Source organism: Phyllostomus hastatus, unplaced genomic scaffold (assembly GCF_019186645.2).
Source record: "Phyllostomus hastatus isolate PE091 unplaced genomic scaffold, TTU_PhHast_1.1 phas_scaffold_11, whole genome shotgun sequence".
NCBI classification, from domain to species: Eukaryota; Metazoa; Chordata; class Mammalia; order Chiroptera; family Phyllostomidae; genus Phyllostomus; species Phyllostomus hastatus.
The window spans coordinates 753,662-778,023 of record NW_025334005.1 but is presented as its reverse complement, the minus strand read 5'-3'; the positions used below and the strand labels follow the sequence as shown (position 1 = coordinate 778,023).

The following is a 24,362-nucleotide window of genomic DNA, read 5'->3' as shown; positions in this document are numbered from 1 at the left end:
GGTACGTCTGAGCCTCCTCTCTCCCTGGGATCCGGGCCCTTGAGCTCAGTCCCCCGTGGCTGTCCCCCAGGTCCTCCCCGCACCCACGTTTTTCTGCTTTTGTCCTCCTCCAGGTGGGAAGGGCACCTGACTCAGCCACTGCTCTGCCGTGTGTGGAGGCGGAGCCCTCGTGCTGCAGACCCTCCTGCCCCGAGGGGCGGCTGGGGGGGCTGGGCCTCCGGGCCAGCAGCCGAGGGAAGGCTTGCTCTGGGGTCTAGTACCGGGAAGGGTCCCGACCCCTGCCGCCTCCAACCGCACGGCCTTGAGCGAGCCGCCGGCCCTGCTGCGGCCTCAGTTTCCTCATCTGCAAAGTGGGTCTGATGACACCTGAGCGTGCCCCTCATGGGCTGCGTGGGAGGGTGAGCCGCTGGGACACAGCCAAGGGTGCAGAAAGGACAGAGGAGTGGCCTCCTTTGTAACAGAGGAAACGCAGCGGGGCCTTCTAGAAGACCCCAAAGCTGTTGTCCCGCCGCGCAAAAGCAGGACACTTGGGAACAGGGTGCCCGCGTGGGGCGGAAGGTCAGGTGGAGTGAGGCAGGTGAGGGTCTGGAAGTCGCCTTCTCTCCGGAGTCTTGTCCGGCGTCCCCTCCCGGGGGCTTCCACGGACTCCCCGCCTGTCCCCGTGAGGGGTTCCTGGCCCCGGGGCCCCACGGCCGGCCACCTGTGTGCTGGCCTGTCCACCTGTGCGCCTGGACAAGGGGGGTCAGCCTGGCTGCCTCGGGCCCCTGGGGGTGGCGGCAGGAGGTCTCTGAACCCAAAGTCCCGCAGCTGCGGGTTTAAAGACCCCCGTGAAGCAGGCCTACCTGGACCTTCGTCTGATAAACACGGGCCAGGACACTGCCCTTCCCTGGGCCGGGAACCTGCCACAGGCCACCACGTCCGTGGCATGGTATGTTCGCGTGAAGGCTTCTGGGGGGCTGTGGGAGGGGCAGGGGGCGTCCTCCTGGGAAATCGGAGCCCAGCTCCTAGGGCCCCAGACCCATCAGCAGGGCCCCCTCCACTGTGGGCTGCTGACCAGTGGCCTTGCAGCAAAGGTGGGCCTTTCAGCCGAGGGGGTCCTGCCTCTCTTAAAGATAAGGCTGAACTTGTATCGATGGGAGTCTGGCCAGGCAGGCTCTGCCCGCGGCGGGGAAACCCAGCCGTCCCCAGGCGTCTCCCCCGCCGGGTCCTCGGTGTTCCCTTACCGTGATAAGGAGAGTGCCGTCCACCCGAGAGCATCCTGGGCAGCTCCGGGGAGCGGGCGGCACATGCCCCGCCCACCCCGGCCTTCAGAGCCCCATTTGTTCTGGAGAAATACTACCCAGTCCTATCAAGTCTTCCCACCCTCCCTCCCTCGGTCGTTTTCTGATAAATCCGAATCAGGCCACCGCCAGTATCATGGCAGGACATCGAGGGTCCTGAACCGGCCCCGGGGTAGGGGAGGGGGCTTCTCATCCGCCTTTTCTCAGGGATCAGGCTTTTCTCTTTCCGTGAATCTTGTTTTGCTTTTATCTCCCTCCTTCTCTCCTTCCTTTCTGTTTTCTTCCCGTGCCTTCGTGGGTCCCGTTCTTCTCCGCCTGGAGAGTGGTTCGCACGCATGGGAAGAGGGGCCGGGGCATGCTGTGCGGGTGCAGCCCGCCGACGCCCTTTGCCGAGCACACGGGCTGTTGGGTGGTGGGTACGGTGGAATGGGCTCTCAGGCTGCATGGGTGCCCTCATGGCTTGCAACAGGGGGGTTGTGAACCCCCGGACAGTCCTTCTGGCCGCCCTCAGGACTCCCGGTCACACGTCCAGGACTGCAGCCCGGGGGGGGCCGGTGCTGTGCAGCGGGTCCCCGTGAGGCGAGCAGAGCTGCCCCCCCACCCCCACCCAGGCCACGTGCTCTCTGTCCCAGGGGCTGGGGCCTCTTGCGGGCAGCCCGCCAGACCGCGGGGCCCTCGGCTGAAAGGCACGTCCCGGGCCCCACCCCCACGCAGAGAGCCCTCCTCCTGTGTCGCCTCCCCCACGGCAGTCCCTGCCTTTGGAGTTCCTGTTTACCAGTGAGTTTGTTCTTTGTCTGCCACCCCGCCCCCACCCCACTGGAAGGTAAGCCCCGTGGGAACCTGGGAGCCGTTCCCTCCGCCTGGCCGGCCTCTCTCGGAGCCTGCCCCACACCTGCTGCTCGGAGGAGCTCCGTGGAGGAATGGACGAATGTCCTCCGTGGACGAGGAGCCGCTGGGCGCCTGGGCTGGGAGTTGCCGGCCCAGATGGCTGTGCCCCCCCTCCCCGCATCTGGGATGGCCGCCCGATGAACAGCGACCAAGCGTCCCCTGTCGTCGCAGCAGTGACTTCACGGTGGTGACCTCACAGCGGTGACCTCCAGGCGCCGAGCTGCGGCATTATGTGTGGGACCCTTACGTCCCAGCGGCCTACGACGGGCCCAATGAGGAAATGGGGGCCCCAGAATGTGTCCAGGGACATGCCGTGGGCATGCAGGGACCCAGAGGGAGGAGGCCGATGCCTGGCACTGTCACTGGATTTTCTGGAAAGTTCCATTCTGATGATAGAGTCTCCTTGAAGTCCTCTGGGATGACCCCCTCCACACCCACCTGGGGAGCACCTGCCATGTGTCCGGGCCAAAGGCAGGGCACGGCCCCCCTCTCCTTGGTGAGAGGAGCGGGCAGGGTCCAGGCCGGCCCATCCCTGTGACAGTCCACTGGGCATGGGACCAAAGGTCCCTGCGGCCCCCAGGCACACGGCAGGAGGAGGCACCCACAGCACAGACTCCCCTGCAGCCCTGGACCCAGGGCTCTGCTGGTTCCTAGGAGAAAAGCCTGCCCACCCTCGAGAAGCCAGGAGAGGCCGTGTGACCACGTGGGAGGCCAGCTGCTGCGGGCACTGCCCACGGTGGTCACTTCCGATCCCCTCTGCCCTGCTCCGGAGCAACCCTTATAGCTCTCTAAGGCCTGTGTCAGCTGTGTCACCCGGTGGCAGTGCTGAGGGGCACCTGTGTGATGGATGTCCCAGCGCCCCCTGCCAACGGCAGGTGCCTCCTCCGGGCCCCAGGTGCCCGCCCCTCTGGGCCCCCCCCTTCCTGGAGCAGCTTCCCCCTCCCTTGCCTTCCTGGTTCCTGGTGGTCCCTTAGGCCTCAGCTATGAAGCTGCCCCCGCTGGGGAACCTTCCAGAACCCACCATGGCCTCTCTCTCTCATGCCTTCCGTACCCGGTAGCCCGTCGGTGTTCTGACTTTCCCAGGTGACTATAAACCCCAGCAGGTGGGCCCGCCTTCCCCTGAGTGTCCCCAGCTCACAGCTCTGTGGTTGCACGCAGTGGGACCTCGGTAAATGTGCTGATGGCCCGGGGGAGGGGCAGCACCCTCCTGCCTGCAGGGCCCAGCCCTGCCCCCTCCCTGGGCGAGGACTCACAGTCAGAGGCGGCTTGTCACGGGGGCTGTGAGGCCGCTGGACGGGTGGCCCCCCCAAATTTCTTCCGGAGGCCCCATCGGCTAGAAAACGTTCCTGCTCCGCCTGGTGCTAGAGCCGTGGACACCGGCAGAGCACACGCTTTGTGCTCCTTGGTGCTTCTGGCAAAGGCCTGCGCAGCCCGCGGCGCACCAGCCCTGCTGGGCGCTGAGAAGGCGGCAGAGCGTGTGCACAGAGGTCCCCGCTTTCCCAGGGCAGGGCGGGGCAAAGGTCAGGGGGCAAGTGCCATGCCAGAACTCGGGGCCGGGCCCGAGGGCCCGCAGAGTTCTCCAGAAAGGCGCTCGTTGGTCAGGGGACGCGAGGGGAACACCTGACCCCCCGTGAGGCCATCAGCACATGTCTCACCGCCGTGGGAGGGGACCCCAGCGGCCCCCGTGGTCACTGGAGGGAAAACAGTCCCCTTTGTCTGGTCCCCAAGGTAAACAGGCTGTGGGCTGTGACCTGCAGCGGCAGGAAGGGAAGGCTGCCACCGTCTCCTCCCCGGAAAGCTGGCCCCACGCGTCACTGGCGCTGCAGGGACCCGGCCAGCCCCGAGGACGGACGGCCACGTGCCCACGTCCTCTCCAGAGCGCGCTCACAGAGGCTGGGAGGGCCGGCGCTTTCCCCCCCCGGACAGAGGACATGCCCCTGTAGACTCTGCCCGATCCGTCTCTCGGCACGATCGGAGTTCCTTTTCCCCTCGTTTCCCTTGTGGAGGGAACTGGGGCACCGGCGTCCCCCCGACAAAGGCTGGGTGGCTGGGAGGCCCTGCCGCAGTTCTGCAGAGCGAGGTGTCCCGGGGAGGCAGGAGGGGGCGGCCCGGGGGTGGCAGCATCTCCAGGTGCTCCTGTTGAGCATAAAATCGTGGAGTGGAAAGAATAATAGCCCCTCCCCGTCTTCTTGCTGCTTGGGAGCAGGTGAAGGTCAGCGGGGGAAAGGGGGAGGCTCGGTGTTCCAGAAGGTCTGAGTTCAGACCTGCCGGTTCCGCGCGAACGGCGGCTCTGGGAAGCGGCCAGCTGGAGGCAGAGGCTGGGCGCCAGGGCAGGTGGCCCGTGGCCCTCGCACACCTGTGTGGCCGCGGTCTTGCGGGATCTGCAGGGAGGAGCTGCCGTCACTGGGGCGAGCTCCCGGGCGGATTTCGGGGCCACCGATGGTACGCACGTGAGGGACAAGGCCACCTTCGGGTCCCTCTTTCACCCTGTGTGATGGACGGGCCGGCGTGCGTGTGGCTGGGTGCGTCCACAGGACGGGGCCTGGGCTTGCGTCGGCGTCAGCAAAGCAGGCAGAAGGGCAGAGCCGGCTCACGGTCGGTTATCGCCCCGTCTGCAGGGACCGCGGCTTCTCTCCGCCCCCCCCAAGGGTGTTCCTTTTTAAAGAAAAAAATGCGTTGGGGCCCACACTTGTCGAATATCCGGCCCCATTCTGTGCCCTTTTCCTGGGTCCCTACGGCTCACGCCTGGTGTCGTTCTCGGGCATAAAAATCCGAAGCCACCACATTCTGACCAGCAGCCTGGAGCTGGCCCTGGAGGCCACGGTCAGAACAGAGAGGCGGCGGCGCCGTGGGTGGCAGCGGCGGAGCCGGTGGAGGCGAACAAAGCCGGGAGGGGGTGAGGGCGGGCAGAGGCGGCGGGAGAATGGGTGCGGGAGCGTGCACACGCGTGAGCGCACGGATGGGTTAACGGTTCGCCGATGGCGAGCGGCCCCGGGGAGGGACCGAGTGCGAGAGCCAGGGAATGAACACGGGAGTGAGCCGTGGGGTGAGCACATGAACGAACCCCTTGACCAGCCAGCACGGTGCTCTCGGAAGAGCCGGAGGCAGGAGCCTGAGACAGCGCCTTCTTGGGGCCCCACGGGCTTGAGCGCCGGCCTGACCCCAGCGCCCAGGAGTCCTCGAGGAGGCGGCCCCTGGCGCGGCGTGCCAGGGGCCTACCCCGGCAGCGAGGAGTTCCGCCGCGTGCCCACACAGTCGGGCAGCCGTGGACGCGTGCTGCCCGCAGGACACGGGGGGCCCTGGGAGGCCACCCTCAAGACCGGCGCCCTTCCTGTTGAGCTCGCTCACCTGCGCCCCTGACGGCCCGTGCGACCAGCCTTTGTCACCGAAGACTGTTCTGTCCATGTATTTCAGGAGGGCGCCTCCAGCCGGGCCTCAGGCAAAGCTGGTTTTCTCTAAACGAAACTTCTGTCCATCGGCCATTCTTCCCGAAACCGTGAAAGGGTCCCACGGGAGGCCGCCGGGCGTCTGGTTCGTCGGTGTTGTTAACGGCGTTCGCTCCTCTCCCGATGCTAAAACTAATCTGTGCTCCAGCCTCAGACACGCAGACCCGCGTGCCGCAGAGTAAAAGCCACCCATGAGCTGCCGTCTGGGGAGACCCAGGCCTGCGGCTCAGCCAGGCGGCCGTGGTCCTGCCCACACACGGCTCGGACACCGGTCTGCACCGAGCAAAACCCTCTCCAGGTCTCAGACACATGCCGGGCAACAAGGACTCTCCCACGCCTCAGCAATAATTCTCACATTGGTCACACGCCGGAAAGACAGTGTTTTCCTATATTAGGCTACACCAAATACTTCATTACTTCCCTCTGTAACATGGCTGCTGGATGGAACACCTCACTCAGGTCACCCGTGTGGTTTTGTGGTTTGCGTCCCGTCCTGCTGGGGGGTCTGAGCTGCGGGGTCCCAGAGTCCCTCCGTGAGCGCACGGGAAAGTCCCTCAGGAGCGTGAGGACCGAGGGGTGGCAGCTGGTGGGGGTTCAAGGTCACGACCCCCGCCCTGGGTCGGGGAGACCCGCTGGCTTACTGGTGAGGCCCCCGGTCCGCTGGCCGGTTGACCAGCCCTGAGAACACCGGGCCGCCGCTGTGGCTGGACGCCCAGCGGGCGTACGGGACGCAGTGTGCCCCTCGAGAGAACCTGCCGGCCGGTGGCTCGGCTCGGGACAGAGAGCCCAGACCCAGCGCAGGCCCCGACACGACACCGATGCTGGCACCCAGTCGGGCAGCCGTGGAGACCCAGCCGAACGGGCACCAGGGCTCCCAGGACAGGCCGGCCGCGGTCCCGCAAACAGCCTGTCACTCCAGCCCCGGGGGCTCAGGAAGGTGTTGGCATCGTCCCAGAAAGAAACCTCGGCCACATCGTCCGTGCAGGGGGTCTGGCTTTGTGCGGTCTTCCAGGAAGGGGGGTGAGGCCGTGCGGTCCAGGAGGGTCCCCCCAGTGCCTGTGACCAGGCCCGTGACATCAGGGCAGCCAGTGCCTCCCCGGGGAGGGGTCTGTAGGGAACCCAAGGGCTGAGCGTGGTCACCGGCCCGGGGGTGCGGTGCTCACACGCCCCGGCACACGCACATACGTGCGCGATGAGAACTGCTCCGTTCCTCCCCGCTCAGACCTTGGGGCCCCAAGCGGCCTCCAGCCAGGGGCACCTTCCCTATCAGAGGCTCCGTGGACCTGGGGGCGGAGGGCGGGGGGGCCTGGCCGCCACCGGCTGGGCTCCGCTCCGGGAGGAGCTCCCTTCTCCCGGGGCCGTGGCAGCCCTCGTGGCCATGGGGCCTCGTGGAAAGGCACTTCCTGCTCCTCGGAGCAGCCCGGTCTGCGGGCCCAAGCCCCCGGGGGGCGGAACTCAACCAGCGGACGGGGCTTCGCGACGCAGCCTTTCCACGGCGTCCCGGGCAGCCTGGTCCGGAGCTGCTGGCTCAGCTCTGTGCCCCCTCCCCCACCCCCGGGCAGGTGGGTGGGCTTCCTTAGGAGAGGCGGCCGTCTGTCTGTCTGTCTGTCGGGGCGAGTGCCGTGATGCCTGCCTGGCTGCGGAGGAGGGAGCTCTTTGAGACCCAGCCTAGACCTCTCCCTGCTCCTGCACAGAAAGGACCCTGGACTGGGGTGGCGGGTGGCGGGGTCCCGGTGTGAGGCCACCTGCCGCCTGAGGGTGGCCGTCACCCTCAGGACGTGGGACCGGGCGTCAGGGTTTGTGGGGGACAGTGTGCAGCCAGTGCCAGCCGTGGCAAGCACGGGACGGCGGCGTGTCCAGTGCAAACACGAGCGTGCTCTGGGACGTGCGGGACAGGGAGGGGCTCGGGGCGCAGAAACAGCACGGGAGACGGGAGGGCGGCCGGGCAGAAACGAGCCCCACCGCCGGGCCGGCCGCAGCCGGGAGCCGGGAGCCAGGCGGCGGAACTGCCGTGAGTCATGCCAGTGACCCGGGACGGAGAGGCTTCCGGGAGGAGGCGGCGTGCTGAGCTGGCGCTGGCGGGCTCCGACCCACCCCGGGCGTGTTTTCAGAGTTCCTAGGAATTCTCAGGGGGAGGCGGGCCTCCGACAACCCGGGCCAGAGACGGCCGCGTGGGTCCTGCGGGGGGGAAGCAACCCCCCGGACAGAGCTTTGCGCCTTGGCCGCGTTCCAGGACGCTGGGCCTGCGGTTTCCGTGCCCGCAGGGGTCCCCACCAGCCAGCGGCGACTCGCAGCCCTGACATCATCGAGGGAAGGAAATGACAGTGGCCGTCTCCCACCCACCAGCTCCCGTTGTGAATCCCCCAAGCATGTCTTCCCCGGGACAATTACCCCCGAGTCCCTTTTAGCACGTTAGGTCATCTACCTGTTTGGGGCCGCCGCCCGGAGACTGGGAAAGGGCAGGGAGCCAGCAGCTCCGGAGCGGGCGGGGGCCGGCGGCGGTGGGGCTCACAATAGCCCTGAGTCACAGCTGCTCACTCCTTCCATGTCCCCCCCCACCGCCCCGCCCCGGGCTGTCCTGCCCGTGAGTCAAAGGCCTGTATTCAGCACCCGGAGCCTGGAGCTCCGTCCTGGGGAGAAAGCTGCCCCGGGCAGGGGTGGCCCGAACCCGGGGACAGAGCCGCCCCGCTGCCCGGCAGCAGCCCCTCCACCAGCCAGGGGCGGCCGTGGCGGGGGTCTGTGTGTTCTGTGAGGGCGAGCCAGACCAGCTGCCTCCTCGTAGCTCTGTGTGCGAGAGTGTGCGAGGGTGTGTGTGCACGGATGTGCATGCAAGAGTGTGTGTGTGCAAGGGTGTGTGCAAGGGTGTGCGAGGGTGTGTGCGCGCGAGGGTGTGCATGAGAGTGTGTGTGTGAGCGTGTGCATGTACAAGAGTGTGTATGAGAGTGTGTGCGTGTACAAGAGTGCATGAGAGTGTGTGTGCGAGGATGTGCGTGCAAGAGTGTGTGTGCGAGAATGTGTATGAGAGTGTGTGTGCGAGGGTGTGTGAGTGTGTGCAAGAGTGTGTGTGTGCGAGGGTGTGTGCGAGGGTGTGCGTGTACGAGAGTGCTCGTGCTGAAGTCTCGGCGTGAGGGGTCCCTCTGGGCCGTGATGTCACCCAAGCACCCCACGCCCCTAGGCCTCCACATTCTCATCTGAGAAATGGGGCTGGTGAGACCAGCCCCCAGGGCTTCCCTGAGGCTGCAGACGCGCCCCCCCCCCCGCCCAGGGGGGCACCCAGGGGGCGTGCGACAGTGTCTGGAGACACTTCGGTGGTCTCCCTGAGATAGGGAGGTGCCGCCTGCACTGGGGGCCCGTGCCCTGGAATGCTGCTGACCCCCCTGCAGTGCACAGGCCCTGCCCCCAGGGTGGGACCGACCCAGAAAACCCCACCGTCAGCGATGAGCATGTTAGAAGAGGCCACCCTGGAATAGCCCCTGCCCGGCCCCCAGGCCCGGGGGGGGGGGGTGTCAGAGGGCCCGGTCCCGCCCCACTCTGCAGACCCCCAGGAGGGCCGCCTTGTCGGTGAGCTGCGCACGGCCAGGCGGGCTCTCAGACTCTCACGCACTGCTCGGCGGAGAGGAGAGCGAGGTGTCCTCTCTCGTGGGCAGGCGACGGGGCGGTGGTGGGGCGGCCGTGTTGAACACCAGCCAGGATGGGGAGGGTGCCCTGCTAAGCCTCCAACGTCCTCGGACGCTCGCGCAGCCCTGTCCCGCGTCCCCTGTCACCGGGCGCCTGTTCGCCTGACATTAACATGTCAGCAAGGACGGAAGTTCCTGACGGTGGGTGACATCGCCGGGACACCGAGGGCAACACGTTGACAAACCGGGGCGGGCTGTCGAGCCCAGACTCGCCTAGCCAGACGCACAGTTTAGGCTAACGAGACGGGGTTTTACTCATTCCTGAGCCGGGAGTTCATCCTGCCGCCGGAATCTGTCCCTGTGGGTTTGCAAATGAGGGGACTCCCTGAGTCGAGAAACAGAAAGTGCAAAACTAACCCGGCGGCCTATGCAGGGGGCCAGCCCGTCGGCAGCTAGCACCTGAGAGCAGACCCGGAACCCCGACCCCGAGAAGGTGTCCCACCCACGGGGGCCGCTGAAGCCACCCCCATTCAAATCCGCTAGCTCGGACGCTATCTCCACGTGGGGAATCCCGTCGCCCCTCCCCGGTTCGGGTGCACTGTTGGTTTTCCTTTGGCTGGTCCCTGACACCCCGGGATCCAAGGACCCCCCCACCCCGCCCAGACCATAAAGGGTCTGGGAGGGGAAGTGACCCTCTCTGGCCGGCCGTCTGCCCGCTCGGTGCGGCCAGCGTCGCCCTGCCGCGTGCAGGAGCACTTCCACACTGCCCGCCGGGCAGGATGGGGAGCTGAGAGGAGGCGGGGGGCGGGGGGGGGCAAAGCAGGGAAGTCCGCTGTCGCGTGGCCAAGAAAGGACACTCTGCAGGCGGGCGGGCGTCTTGAACAGCTGGCTAAGGGCGAAAACCTCAGGCAGGCACAGGAGCCCCCAAAAGGGCTCAGCACCCTCTCGTGGTCAGAGGTCAAGTGTCGATTTCCCAGACTTCGGGGCGTGCCAGTGTGCCCGGGACTGAGGAATCGCCTATGTACTCTTTTTCAGAAATCACACCTCGTAGGCTTCGAGACCCTTAAGTCTTGAAAATAAATTCAGAAAGACAACGGGAGGGTCGTCCCGTCGTGGGGGTTCACCAACGAGAACGAGAATGGCGTAGCATCGCCCCGCGTGGCTCCTCCCAGCTCTGAACAGCGTGAACTTTTAGGGGCGCGCTCTCCCGGGCGTGGCGGAGACCGGGGAGGGCAGTTTCCGGCGGGGACTTGGCCAGCCTGGCGCACGTCTCCAAACCTGTTATCCCTGTCCAGGGTGCAGACAAAGGGTCCTTCAGGGCCACCGGTGCCCGTGGGCAAGGCCAGCCCAAGGACAGAGTAACCTTCCTGCCCCTCTCCAAGTTCAAGAAACAAACGGGAGCCCAGAGGAGGCGGAGAGGTGGGAAGGGGAGGCCACCACAATGACAGAAGGACAGCACTGGTGCCAGCAGCCACCACGGCCCAGCCTGTGCCGGGGCCTGGCACGGCGCTGCGGCTTCGCACACTCTTGAGGCTCGCAGACCACAGAGGTTCTGTGGGGCCCAGGAGCCTCGGCCAAGGTCACGGGGCTGCAAAGTGCCGGAGCTGGAAGCAGACTCCATCCCCTGTCCCCCTCCCCGTCCTGTCCGATTCCAGAACCCACCCTTGGCATGCCGGTGACGTCGCGGCCTTGGAAGGCGGCTCCATAACCCCTTCCGTAGGCCCTGAATGCTGCTCAGGGGCCATCCAGCACACAGTGGTGGAGGGCCGACTGTGTGGACCCTCCGTGAAGTGAGGTGGAGGGGAGGAGGGAAGTGCTGTAGTTGAGGGACAGGCAGGCAGGGAGAGGGGCCTGTGCTTGGGTGAGGGACAATCCAGGACAGCTTCCTGGAGGAGGTGGCCTTAGCACACAACTTGAGGAACTCACAGGATGCAGGGAAGCAGCGCAGAAGGAGACTTAGTTCCCAGTGGGTAGGGTTGCCAGTGTGGCCCCTGCCAGGCTAAACCTGGGTGTGACTGCCCCTGGAGACCACCACCCTCCTGCAGGGATACAGGATTAAAAACCTGTCCTGAGAGCACCTACTATGTGCCAGGCTCCTGCTCATCCCAGGAGGAGAGTGATCGAAGACACCATCCCTCCCTCAGGGAGGCAGTAGAGAGTCGTGCAAGGAGTGCAGGCAAGGGGGCAAACCCCGCCCCCCTCCCCTGGCCTTCCAGCCCCCTGCCCCTTGTGCAACCAGAGGACCCACCCGGCTGTGAGGGTTAAGCGAGACCGGCTGTACGGGGGACTCTGATGGGGCCGGTCACAGACTGCTCAGCATTCCATAAATGGGGGCTGCCGGCAACGTTAGGGGGTTATGGGGGGGGGCGCGGGGAGACGCCCAGGAGGCCAGGGCAAGCCCGGGAGGGCGGGCCTGCAGAAAGCTGGGGAGGCTGCCCGGAGGAGGAGGTGAGGCCGAATGACAGCAGGAGTCTGACAGCGGGTGGAGGGGGCAGGGGCAGGCCGTGCATTCCTGACTTCACTCTCAGACGCCTCTCCCCTGCAAGGCGACCGGCAGAGGAGTGCGGCGGTGGTGCTGAGACTTTCATTTAAGGTGGGGGCTGCTGGGAGTTTCCTCCCACGTTTGCAACTTTGGCCACCCTCAAGAAAAAAAAAAAAATCCAAGGGGCATTTTCCCCGGATAAAAATAAAACTTGGAGGGGGCCGGCAGGAATGCAATACTTTCTTCCTGTGTTTAAATTTCTACGGAAAATCTGACCCGCGGCCGCCGCCCCTGCCCGGAGCGGGCTCAGGGAGCTTATATCTTTAAGGAAAAGAGAGCAGGGCAGGCGGCCCCCCGGGGCGCGGCAGGGTGGGCGCGCGGGGCGCGGGACCGGCAGGCGGCCGAGGGCGGCGGGCGGAGCAGGAGGCCCGGCCCCCTGCGAGCGAGCGCGCCTGCCGCGAACGCTGCCGTGTCCGCTTGCAGAGGCCGCCGGGGCCGTGGATGGGGAGGGCGCGCCGCCCGGCGGTCCCGGCGCACAGGCAGCCGCGATGAGGGTCAACGAGAAGTACTCGACGCTCCCGGCCGAGGACCGCAGCGTCCACATCATCAACATCTGCGCCATCGAGGACATCGGCTACCTGCCTTCCGAGGGCACGGTGAGTGCCAGCGGCCGCGAGCGGGCGGGAGGGCCGCGCACCTGCGCCGCGCCCCGGGAGAGGGCGGCCCGGAAGGGAGGGGGCGCGTACGGGGGCGGGGGCGCCCACCGCGCACGTGGGGCGCGGCCGCCGGCAAGCGCGCGGTCTGCGGGTCCGGGATCCGGATCCGCCCGCCCGCGCAACGCGGCGCCCCTCGCCCCAGCCCCTGGGGCTCCGCGTCTCAGTTCCCAGTCACTTCGCCCGGGCCTGGAGCCCACAAGCCCCAGAGCACGGCTGGGCCCCTGGATGGGACATTCCCTTCCTGTTGGTGCTGACTGGGGCAGCCAGGGTGGGGGTGGGGTGGGGGGAGCCGGTCCTCCGGAGGAAGGTGGCAGCCTCCCGGCCCCCTCCTGCTGCCGCTGTCTGGCCCCAGCTGCGCCCCTCTGGCCTTGGACCCGCCGGAGTCTCCCTCACCTGCCCGGGACGCAGGGAGTTCCCAGAGCCTGCAGCTGGCACGGGAACTCCCCACGCCCGGGGCGGCAGGCTGGCTCGGCTGCGTTGAGACTTCTTTCCATGCTGGTCCCTGTCTCCACCCAGCACCCGGGCTGATCGGGGTGGTAGCCCAGACATGTGAGCCAGGGCTGAGCCGGCCATGTGGTTGGAGAACCTCTTCGGGGTCCCCGCTAACCCCCACCTTCCGTCCAGCGGGGGCCCAGCAGTCATAGGGATCCCTCGTGAGGGGAATGGCTTCACGTTGGAACAAAGTTTGCCCAGGGAGGGAAGGTCTGAGGTCCACGCCCTCAGCCGGGAGAGCCTCGGGGCTGCTCACTCATCAGAGAACAGACTCCCCTTCCCCCAGGGCCGAGGCCCCCTCTCCCCGGGCGGTGCCAACGCCCCAGGCCCGGTGCTTGGCCGGGACCAAGCCCTGGGTCGCCCTGGCCTGCCTGTAGCCTCAGGGCTGGACACTGGCATCTAGGGAGGTGCCTACCAGGTAGGATCCCTGCAGGGCAGAGGCTGGGAGGCCCCACACGCCCTGGGGACACCACGGGAGCACCTCGAGGTCATTTCCAGGCTCTCGCGGAGGCGTGGGGAGCACTGGGAACCGGTGTGGGTGGAGAGGGAGGGGTCTTCCTGCCATAACCACCACCGGGCTCCAGGTCTCCGGGGTCATCATTTCGACAAACCCTGCGGGCGGGCCGTGTGCCAGGCCGGGCTGCATCCCGGGCACCCCCACCCCACCCCCCAGGGACTGAGACAGGGACGCCGCGCCCATCGGGGCCCGAAGGAGCAGTGAGGGAACGTTCCCCAGGGCAGTGGCAAGGGACACGTCCACACCACTGGGCCCCTCGCTGCACGTCAGCTCCCGTAACTCTCCAAGGACCCTGTGGGGTAGGTGCCGCTGCTCCCCATGGGGAAGCTGGCGCCAAGGGCAGCCTGATGCGCTGCCCCCAGACCGCCCGCAGCCGGGGGTGGGGGGGAGGCGCGGGGAGAGGGCTGGGAAGAGCCAAGACAAGAAAGCAGGCAGCCTCCTGAAAGAACGGGCATTCTGGAGAAGAGGCTAGTTAGTTATCCCTGTGCTGTGTGTGTGTGTGTGTGTGTGTGTGTGTGTGTTGGGTGGGAGGGGGTCAGACAAAGCACTGGACTAACAGGGGGCCCAGAGCTGGGAACGCAGAACACCAGTTAGGGGGCGCCACGGAGAGGGGCCATCCGAGGACACGGACAGAGCGGTCCCTCCGGAGGTAGACCAGACTGGACTCGGAGTAAGAAGGGCAGCCCTCACCCCAGCGGGCCCCCGTTCTGAGTCTCAGTCCCAGGACTCCCCCTTGCGTGTCCACGTCCAGAAGCTGCCTCCCCCTGCGCCCCGGGGAGGGCCGCAGAGTCTGCCGAGAGGCCGCCGGGCCCTTCCCGCAAGGTGCCCACAGTCTGGGAGCATGCAGGCCGGCGCAGGCCTGACTCCTGGCTCTTCCCTTGCGTTCCCCGCTCCCTGCGGGCAGGTTTCGGGCACAGCTCCCCCGAGGGCCGTGACTGACTCCGGCCCTGAATAGGACAGGCTAGCAGCGGGGGAGGGGTGGCGGTGGGGAACCTGCCGGGGCATCCCTGGCACAGCTGAAGCCAATCACTGTAGCTCAATCATCGTCTTGAGTGAGCCGGCGACAGTGGCTTCGTGCAGGCAAATGGCAAGAGGGCGTGGGCTGCTTGTCGAAGGGTGCCTCCCGGGTGCCCAGACCCGATGCACCCGCTCTGTGCGGCGTGGAGGCAGTTTAATCGGCCGTCAGAATGAGCCCGTCCCGGCAGGCTGCCGTTCCCGGCCGGGACTCGGCGCACTCGCTGCCTCGCCGCTCTCTCTCATTCCCAAATTCAAGGGTGAAAGTCGCTTTATTGTTCCTGTGTACAGTAATGAGGTGTGAGCCATGACTCAAAGGCTAGAGGCCAAGGTGGGTGCAATTTATTGCACGAAACGATCTTTGTGCTCACCGTGGAGGTTCCCACCTTTGCCCCGCACGCTGCCGGCTGCCGGGGCCCCGTCTGTGGCCAAGACAAGCCCAGACACCCCAGAGGCACCTGACGCTGGAGCCTGCCCAGATAAGAGCGCTTCCCTGCTTATCTGCAGTTGCAGGTGATGGGCGTGCAGATTACAGAAGCTGCCTGGTCATCAGAAATGGATAGACAGTGCTAGTGGTTTTAAAATTGGGGTGGGGGGGTGGCGGGAGGAATTTGAAATATTTTTGGAATAAAACGAAGTTCAGAGTGATGTCCCGCTTGGATCTGAAATTCAAAACCAAAGGAAATTTGGGCAGGTCCCTGATTTCATTGTCCCCATTTTCAGAAGGAAAAAAAAAAAGTGAGGGTAGGCGATGCCCCTGGAGCTCTCCTGGGGACTGGGGCTGATTCGCACGGATGTGTGTAATTCAGCTCCTAGAGCGCCCACTCCAGGTTGGGGGCCAAACAGATGAGGGCAGCTGGCCCCGCTGGGGACACAGGTGCTCAGGGTTTGGGGGGGGTGGTTCGAAGAGGCAGGTGTGGCCCAGATGTGGACAGCCCTGTCACTGTGTGCGGCGCTTGGGACAGGACACCCCTCCTGTGCAGGACCTTTGTCCCCGACCCTTCCCACGGAACCTCGGCGAGCCATTTCTCTCCCACCACTTTTTCGATCTTCCTTGGGGAAATGCCTTCCGGGAGCACTTCCCCCCCAAACATTCGGAGGGTGATCTTCAAAATACTCTCTAGCCTCCCGTCAGTCACCCTGTGTCCTCACAAGAATCCTGTGACCTCGGTTGAGCTGTGTCCTTGTGTCTCCCGTGAGAAAACTGAGGACGCTCAGAGCCGGGGAGTGTCCTGTTCCAGTCGCTGGCCTGGCTGGGTCTCGGCTCTGTGTCTCTCCCCGAGGGCCCCCCCCCAGGAGCAGCCGTGGTCACTCACTCACGCGTGCATTCCTTCTGCAACCACCCACGCAACCAGGGTTCCCTACGGACTCACCTGCCTCTTTCTTAAGCATGGGGAAGGGGAACATTCTGGAGCTTTCTCCAGCCTCTGAAGCGGAGGCTCTGCATCCAGGCTAACCCCCTTCCTGGCAGTGCGAGTGGAACCCGCCCTCTTGTGCAGTCCGGCACAACAAACGCACCCCCTCTGCTGCTCCGTGGAAGGGCCCCGGGGAGTCCCAGGGCCACGGCGGCAGCCTCTGTGGTCGTCCCGTGAGGCTGCCTCCCCAGCTCCTTCCAAGCCCAGCTCAGAATTGCTCTCCAGACCCTGGGGGCCTCCCAGCCCAGGTCCAGTGCAGCAGGCAGGGAGCCCACACTTCCCATTGAAAGGTTGCTACCCCCTCCCCCTCACTCAGGTAGGGTCGCCCCCATTTTATCAAGTGAACATGCACGCAAAAAAAAGAAAGGAAAAAAAAACACCTCCCTGGGAGCACGGAGGAGTGCCAGGCCCGGGAGAGCGCCGGGACTCACCCCAGCGCTGGGCGCGGTCCCCTGCATGTCCCGGCAGCGCATCCAGCTCCTTCGATAGCTTTCTGCTATCTAGATTTGGCGCTGCCGCCCTCTTCCCCTCGCGGTCCACGCTGGCCGCGAGACCGCCCTCCCCTCGCTCGGTCCGTGTGCCGCGTCACTCCCCAGTTAGGGCCAACCTCTGCCGCGTGTCCTCGCGCGGGAGGACCTGCTGTGACCGCTCCACACACGGGAACACGTTTCGTCCTTGTGACGGCACTTTGAGGGGAGGCGTGTCAGAGGGGAGAGCAGGTCTTGCGGCCACCGGGCCCTCCCTTTACAGAGAAGGACCCAGAGGCCGAAGAGAGGGGACGGTGTGCCTGGGGTGAGGCGGTGGTAGCAGCAGAGCCGGTCTTTGAACTCAGGCAGGAGGACGCCCGCTCCAGCAGACCGCTGTGCCGCTGTGGCCCAGGCGGGCGGTGTTTGGGGGTGTTTCCGTGCTCCCCAGACCGTCATGCCTTGGCCTTGTGGGTCCTCAATCAGCCTCAGGGGCCAGGGTCTGCCTGTCCCGGGTTGGGGGCAAGTTGGGGCTGCTCCTTAGGGTTATTCCCCGCCCTCTGACTTCCTGGACTGTGTTCCCACGCTCTCGGGGTTTGTCTGAGCCCTCTGTTCAGCCAACCACGGGCACGTAGGGGCGCCCTGCAGGTGCCGGGCCCACCGGGTGCGCAGCAGGCTCCGGGGGCAGCTCCCGGCCCGGCCTCGGGCATCCTGCCGCCTGGCCAGAGACCCCTGTGAGTGAAGAGCTCCTGGATGGGGGGTTCCCAGGCAGTCCCCGCATGTGAGACCTGCACCGGCTGGCGTGGTCGGGGACCCCCAGATCAGGGAGGACAGGGCACGTGTCTCCTGCCGGGCAGTTCTCCCTGCTGGGCACCAGCACCAAGCATGGAGGAGGGAGGGCCTGCAGGTAGGGGGCGCAGTCCGTGCAAAGGGGATGAGGATGTCCTGGCTCCAGTGTAGGCTGTGGGGTGGGGGGGCCGGAGGGGAGTGTGCGGACGTTGAGGGGACAGGAGGTTAGGGAAGGTGGTGTGGGCAGGACCCGAGGATGAACACCCAAGCCAGTACACAGCACCCGGTTTAGCTCTGAAGGTACAGTTCCCCACTTGGAAAACAGGGGTGAGTGCCCCATACGGAGGCTCAGAGTCTGGAGTGCCCGGGACACTGGCGGCAGGCCGGTGCCCTCGAGCCCTGCCCGCCCCGGGGATCGTGTGTCCACCGTGGCCTGACCCCGTCCCGCATTCTTGCCCTGCCTGGCAGCGGCCCATTCTGAGCGCCGGCTGGTGGCTGCCCCCGGCAGCCTTCGGGTCTGGCTGTTCTGTCCACTTCGCCAGGGGAAGAGAAACCCTAACCTCCAGCCGCCAGCTCATGTGACTCTGCACTTCTCGGACATTCCTGAGATATTGAGGGGACCGAGCCTCTGCTGACGGCACTGGGATCCAGGGCAGGGCGACGGGATGGCCTCCGGGTGCCTGTCCAGGGACTCAGACGGAGATTCTGCCCAGCACGGGCATTCTTTAACTCAGAAACTCCTGCGGGCCGCCATGGGCAGCCCTCCCATTTTACAGAGGTGGATACTGAGGCCCAGAGCAGGTAGAGAACCTTCCCGGGCCCCGTAGATGGAACGGGTCCAAGCCCAGACTTAGAGCTGGGTCTGGCTGAGTCCGCAGGGCCTGGCCGGTGCTCAGCCACTGTCCCTCGTGGCCCCTTCCTCACTCCGTGCTGAGAAAGAGCACCGCCTCAAGTCTCAGTTCCTCCGGAGGGATGGAGCACCCTGGGTATGCAGAGGGGGTTCAAGGCTGGTCTGTCACCCTGGAAGCGCCCACCTCGGGGGCTGGGGCCTCTGCTCTCCCTGCAACCCCATGTGAAAAGCACTTCTTGGGGTCGACTCTGGTCGCCTTTGGCAAACCACCCGGTCCCTCTGAGCCAGCCTGGTCCGGCTCCTGGAACCAGTAGGTGCTCCTAGGGTTGGTGGCCTGCTTGGCGGCGTCGTGTGTCCTGAGCAGCGAGTGTTTCCTTCCCGAGGGTTGGCGGCACGGAAGCCCGGCAGGGGGACTTAAGTCGCGGCTGCCCCGGTGCCTGCCTGCAGTCCGGGTTTGTTGAATGACTGAGGGATCGAGTGGATGACCGATTCCGTTTGAAACGTGATCCCTCCAAGGGCCCATCACCGAGAACTTCACGGTGAGTGGGTTTTCCTCTTCTTGCCCCGCAGTTGCTGAACTCGCTATCCGTGGACCCCGACGCCAAGTGCAAGTATGGCCTGTATTTCCGGGACGGCAAACGCAAGGTGGACTACGTGCTCGTGTACCATCACAAGAGGCCCTCGGGCAGCAGGACTCTGGCCAGGAGGTCCCAGTCCCAGGACTCCACGCTGTCCTCCCGCAGCGGCAGGCAGGACCAGCCCCTGCCCGGGCTGGGGAGCCCAGAGGGCCCGGGCGGGCCGGAGTCCCCACAGGACTTCCACGAGGACGACAAGCGCTTCCGCCGGGCGGAGTACGAAGGGAACCTCCTGGAGGCGGGCCTGGAGCTGGAGCGCGACGAGGAGGTAACTATCCCGCTTCTTATTGGCGCGTCGGGTGGGCGGGGCGTCGGGAGGGCGGGCAAGGTGCCGGGTGGGCGGGGCATTCGTGGGGCGTGGCATAAACTGACGGGGTTGCGACAGGTGGGCGTGGCATGGGTGGACGGGTTGCGTCCGGGCGGGTCTGTGCAGTAACGTTTTCAGAAGCGGTTGTAGGACCTGTTCTCTTGGCTTTAAACCTATTCTAAGGAAGGGGCTATGCAAACAACGCCAGTCTGGTTAAGGTTGGGTAGGAATCGCTTCCGGGTGGCTCCGGAGAGCCCCCAACCACCCTCCTCCAGGCCACGTCTGCTCTGGGGCAGGGCTGACCTTCCAGCGATGACCTTCGGGGCGCAGGTCTTTCCTGCTCTGGTCAGTCTGTTCCCCGGGAAGATGGGTCCCAGTCAAGGGACAGAGGACAGCGCTGTCCTGGGAGTCTTGCGGTGATCGACAGTGGCCCTTATTTCAGACTCAGGTTCTCCAATCAGGAGTGTGGCCTGATTCCTGGGGACCTGGCGCTCTGAGATCCCGCGACTCTGGGGCCCTGCTCCCCGGCAAAGCCCGAGAACCTGTCTAAGCGCAGAGCACAAGGTGCACTCACCTGGCGAGCAAGGCTGCCCTGGCGGCTTCCACCCTCCGTGGTTTGCTGGGGCGCCCCTGTCCACCCCTTCATCTCTCCGTGCACGGGGCCTGCCTGCCTTCCATGAACACTGGGGACAGGCCCCTTAGCCCGCAGAGCTGTTCTGTGCAACACACTGAGAACAGGACAAGTGGTCAGCACGTTACCTTAGGACGCTAGCAGTGCCCGAGATAAAACCGATATCCATCTGCCGTTGATGAGAACCGTGATCAGTAATGAGTGCTTTGGGTCCGGGGACGCGAACGCCTGTGGCAGTGAACTAGGGACCCCGCCACAGGGAGTGTGCTGTCTGTTTCGTGACAAGTCCGTAGGACGTCCCCTGAAAGCAATGAAAACGCCCAGGGGACCTCCTTCCACCCTGACCAGCCCGCGCAGGCCGTGTGCTCAGCACCGAGCGTCTCTCTGGGTCTTGCTCACCTTCGGGGGCTGGGCTGCCTGCCAGGCGTGGGCCACTTCCGCCGCAGGGATGTTGGGGTTGCGAGGACGTGTGAGGGGCCTTCGAACGCTTTGATGGCCGGGAAGCGAGGATTTGACCCTGGCAAGGTTGCCGAGCGCCTCTGCCCCTGACTCGGGGCAGCAGCGGCAGACGGGTGTGCCCTGGCCCTCCCGAATTCGGGGGCTCAGGCCTGTGCTGCAGCCCCTCGAAGGGCGCAGTCGTTCTCGCTGACTTCTCGCCCTGTCCCGCGGGACCAGCCCTGCGGCTCTTCGTGGAGACGGTGCCGCCGCCTTGCAGGGCGAACCGCAACGCGTCTCCCTCCGCTGGGAGGAGCACACACTCCGGGCTCCATCGGGCGGGAGAGGCCGCCGGCAGGGGCGGGGCGTGCAGAGCCGCCATCTTGGGCCCCGTGCCATGGGGGCCTGGTCTGTGCACCGAGGGACTTTCTGTCGCTGTCGCTACGGCTGTGAAATCTCATGGTCGAAAGGACCCGCCGAGGCTGGGTGATCCACACTGGCCCAGGCCCCATCCCAGGCCCTCCACCTGCCCTTTGCAAGACGGGCCACGCTGCTTAGGCCTCAGTGTCACCGAGTGCCCCGTGGAGGGAGGTAAATGCAGTGTTTCCATCACTGCGTCATCGTGAGTGAAGTACAAAGGGCCCGACTGGGAGTCTGGTGCGTCGCGAATTCTTACCGACCGACAGTACCATCCCGTCCGGTGTTACTGTTCCTCGGCCCGGGAAACAGCTGGGCCCACGCAGGAGAGGAGGAGAGAGCGGCATCTCTTCAAAACCTCCGTATTCTCCGCCGTGGCTTAGAAGTGAAAAGCAAAAGTAAACATTGGTTACTGACGCCAAGAAACGATCCCGTGTTCCCGATAAGGGACCCCCAAAATGTCACTGATAATTTGCCTCGGTGGCTAAAAAGGGGCTTTTCAGCCACCGACTGGCCATTTTTCCGTGACAATGCCATGGCGGTATAGCCTGGGCAGTGCGAACTTCCCCAGCGGCCGAAGTTGGGTGTGGACTGTTGCCCCGTGGGGTTGTCCCACTGTGCGCCGCAGTTTCCAGGGCGCCCCGGAATCGGGGGCTCTCACCAGAGACCAGCAGGCCGGGGTGCTGAGAGAAGCCTTCCTCGGGTGCTCCCAGCAGCTGTCCCCGGTTGGGGCACCAGAACCCACGCAAAGGCCAAGGCTTGAGCTCCTGCAGCTTCTGAGCTGTGTGCGGGCTCCTGCCAGCGCGCTTAGCAGGGAGCCGTGCTGTGTTTATTTCGGGGGAGGGACGCCCTGGTCAATGAATCTGCCCCGGTGCACTCGGGTTACAGAGACTGAGAGGCTTTGCGGTTTGGGGAATCGAATAGCCTGGAGAGAGCCCACTCATGCAGTCTCACCCACGGTGCAGTGACACTGGGGGCTCACATTCACTCTCCTGGGGAGGAAAATCCACGGAGTCCGTGAGGTCCTCACCCACTGAGGGACGCCCGCAGATGAGGGACCGTGGGGCTCTGAAGCAGGTGTCTGACCCTCCACACTGTTGCCAGCGTCTGTGATTTAGCAGCATCTCTGGCCAGTAGCACCCCCACATCGTGCAACACAGAATGTCCCCAAACATTGCTAAACGTCCCGCTAATATTGAGTGGTGCTGCTTTAAAGGCTGGGGGTAGGGGGCAAAGGGAAAAGGGGAGCTGAGGGGAGAGAAGTGGGGCAAATAAAGAAGCCCCCCACAAGGTACCATGGCAGCCCCTTTGGAGCTGTCTGCCGGCCCAGCCCCCTGCGGCCATGTCCAGGCAGCAGGGTGGTGGTCCCCGGAAGCACAGATGGGGCCCACCTTCGCTCCCCGAGGGGCCGGGTGTGCTGTGCCATGCTGCTCCTGAGGAGGGTGGGCTGTGAGCCCCCTGCAGAGGGCCCCCACTCTGTGCTAGGCTTTTACCCTGAGTCCGGAGGCTTGGCGTGGCAGAGACATCCCGTGGTGATGAGAGGGCAGCCTGGCCCGGGCACCGTGGGGGCTGGTTCTCAGGAGCCCACACTGTTAATGTCCCGGGGCGGCCGTAGCAAAGACCACCAGCAGGGGAGGGAGGCGCAATGCAACGCAGACGCGTTCTCTCCCAGTCCCGAAGGCCCCGGCTCTGGGGGCGGCTCCTCTCCCCTCCCTCCTCCAGCCTCTGGGGCTCCAGGCGTCCCTGGGCCAAGGCCGAGACACTTCCCACGGGGGACACTCTGCCCCGTGTGTATCTCCGTGTGCATCTCTCTTCTCAGAGGGTCGCTGTCGTCGGGCTTAGGGCCCACGCTATGTAGCACAAGGTCATGCTAACGTGCGTACACCTGCAAGGACCCGATTCCCAGTCAGGCCCCCTCCAGTCCCAGGTGTGCTGTCCAGGGTGCACGATTGCGGTTGGGGGCAGACTGGGATGGTGGTCCGGGGGTGGGGTCCAGCCTTGGCACCGGGGCCGAGCATGCGCACAGGACCCCCCCTGCGGCCTTGTCAGAGTGCAGGACTGCTTAGCAGGTCTCGGGAGGGCCCGGGACGGTGTTCCTGGCCAGCTCCCAGGGCGCGGGGAGGCCGCTGCCCCCCGGGCCACGCTCGGAGGCGTGAGCAGTGTGCGGGCTGTCTTCTGCACGTGCCAGCAGACGCCTCCTGGCGTGCAAGCCCCCGACCCACCGTCGGCCCCCAGAGGTGGCCTGGACACAGAGCCCGGCCCTGGGTGCGCTGAGCCGAGGGTTTGTGGAGTAGGAGGGACGGTGTCTGGGAGTGTGCCAGCGGCTGGACACGCAGGGACAGCACTGTCGATGGCCCCCATGTGTGTGTGGACAGACGAAGGTTGGTCCTCGGCTGTGACCGCGGGTCCCCCATCCGCCCAGTCCCCACCGACCACCCCGGCCCAGGCCCTGTGCGCTCGGAGAAGCCAGACACCTGGAGGACAGAGACCCTGGGTGACCCTTTGTCACCTTGGCCCAGAGGACAGCCCCGAAAGATTTCACACAGGAAGGGTCTCAGAGGGGTCGCATGTAGAGACCCCCCAGGACAGCACGCACGATGGGCATGACAGGAGGGAAGACTCACTGAGGCAGGAGGCCCAGCCTCCCTCCTGAAGGAAAGCCCCGCCCCCCGCCCCGCCTGGCCCCGCCCCCGGCCCCGCCCCCGCCCAGCCCCGCCCCCGCTCCGACAGCGCTGAGCCCCGAGAAACGGGCAGGAACAGCTCCTGGCTGGCCTGTCTCCCCACAACTGGAACCCATCAGTGTTTTTCAAGTCCAGCCTCAAAGCCCGCTGGACATTATTTATGTCCCCGGGTCGTTGCTGAGAAGGCCACACACGGACATCCTGGCTGCGCGTGCTGGGGGCGGCCGAGGCCCACGCTGCCCTGAGGGTGACCCTGACCCCGGCTTTGGCGGCACCTCGAAGGCCGTGGACACTGCAACCCTGTGAAGTCTGTCCGCCTTCACGCTGCCGTCGGGAGCCCAGCCGGCGCCCGGCTGGCTGCTCGGGGTCCCTCCCGCCGAGCCGGCGTGGCCCCTCGGCAGCATCTGCGTTTCGTCTCCGTCGTGGTGGGCGTTCCTGTCGAGAGACGAGTAGGGGAGGGGGGGCGGCGCGGAAGAGAGTGGGGGCAGCTCCCAGACGGAGCTTCGTGTTTGGGGCGCGTCCTGGGCCGGTGGAGGCACAGGCTCGGAGACCCCACGCAGGCTCAGGCCCCCTCGGCCACTTTCTGGCTGAACAACCACGGGCAAGGGGCTTCCCCACCCCCACCCTCTCCCCTTAGACCTCGGTTTTCCCATCTGTGCGGGGGAGGTGAGGGAGGTCCCTCCTCGGAAAATGGTGGGCAAGGGCGGGGGGATGGAGCGCCCTTAGCCCTGGGCCCTGTTGCTCAGGCCCTTCTTCCCGCCTGGGAATCAGCAGGCAGATCGGGGGAGGGGTCTCCCTGCAGGTGGAGGCGCCGCCAGGCCAGGGGCAGGGGCAGGGCAGGGGCAGGGCCGGCAGGGTTGTTTCGGGCAGCCTCCCGCTGAGGCCTCGAGCCAACGGCAGGTGTCCCCGGCGGTGCTGGCACTCGGCTCCCTGTGGTGACGAGCCGGGCCCTCAGCACCGGAGGGGTTGGGTGGGGCGGGCCCTCCTCACATCCCCAGCATTGGGGGTCGGTAGGGGGGGGGGTCCTCGACTTTGAGGAGCCTGGTCTCATCCCACCATCTCCATCCATAAGAACAAATGAGTGACAAACGTCTTAGGGGGGGACTTGCCACTTTGGAAGCAAGCCCCACCCCGCCCCGTGGGAGCTGCCCAGCCCCACCGTGAGCGGGTGGCCCCGGGGGCTGGTCCCTTTAAAGATGGAAAGGACGCAGCTGAGGCTGTGGGAGGCGAAGCAGGGAGACCCAGGCCGCAGGGCCTGGCGGGGCGGGGCGGGGCTGGCTCTGGAG

At 65.9% G+C, this 24,362-nt stretch overlaps 1 protein-coding gene across 5 annotated transcripts in view; it reads left to right on the top strand.

The window, feature by feature from the left end:
• Positions 1-24,362, top strand: part of ANO1 (anoctamin 1) — a 142,472-nt gene that overhangs the window by 59,695 nt on the left and 58,415 nt on the right. For 4 of the 5 annotated variants that reach the window (XM_045855236.1, XM_045855240.1, XM_045855237.1 and 1 more), the window contains exons 2-3: positions 12,197-12,369; positions 18,541-18,873. In XM_045855236.1, coding sequence (XP_045711192.1) covers positions 12,197-12,369; positions 18,541-18,873 — 506 coding nt within the window. Of the gene's footprint in view, positions 1-11,683; positions 11,825-12,196; positions 12,370-18,540; positions 18,874-24,362 lie in introns of those variants that run through there. The other variant, XM_045855238.1, reaches the window with a different exon arrangement.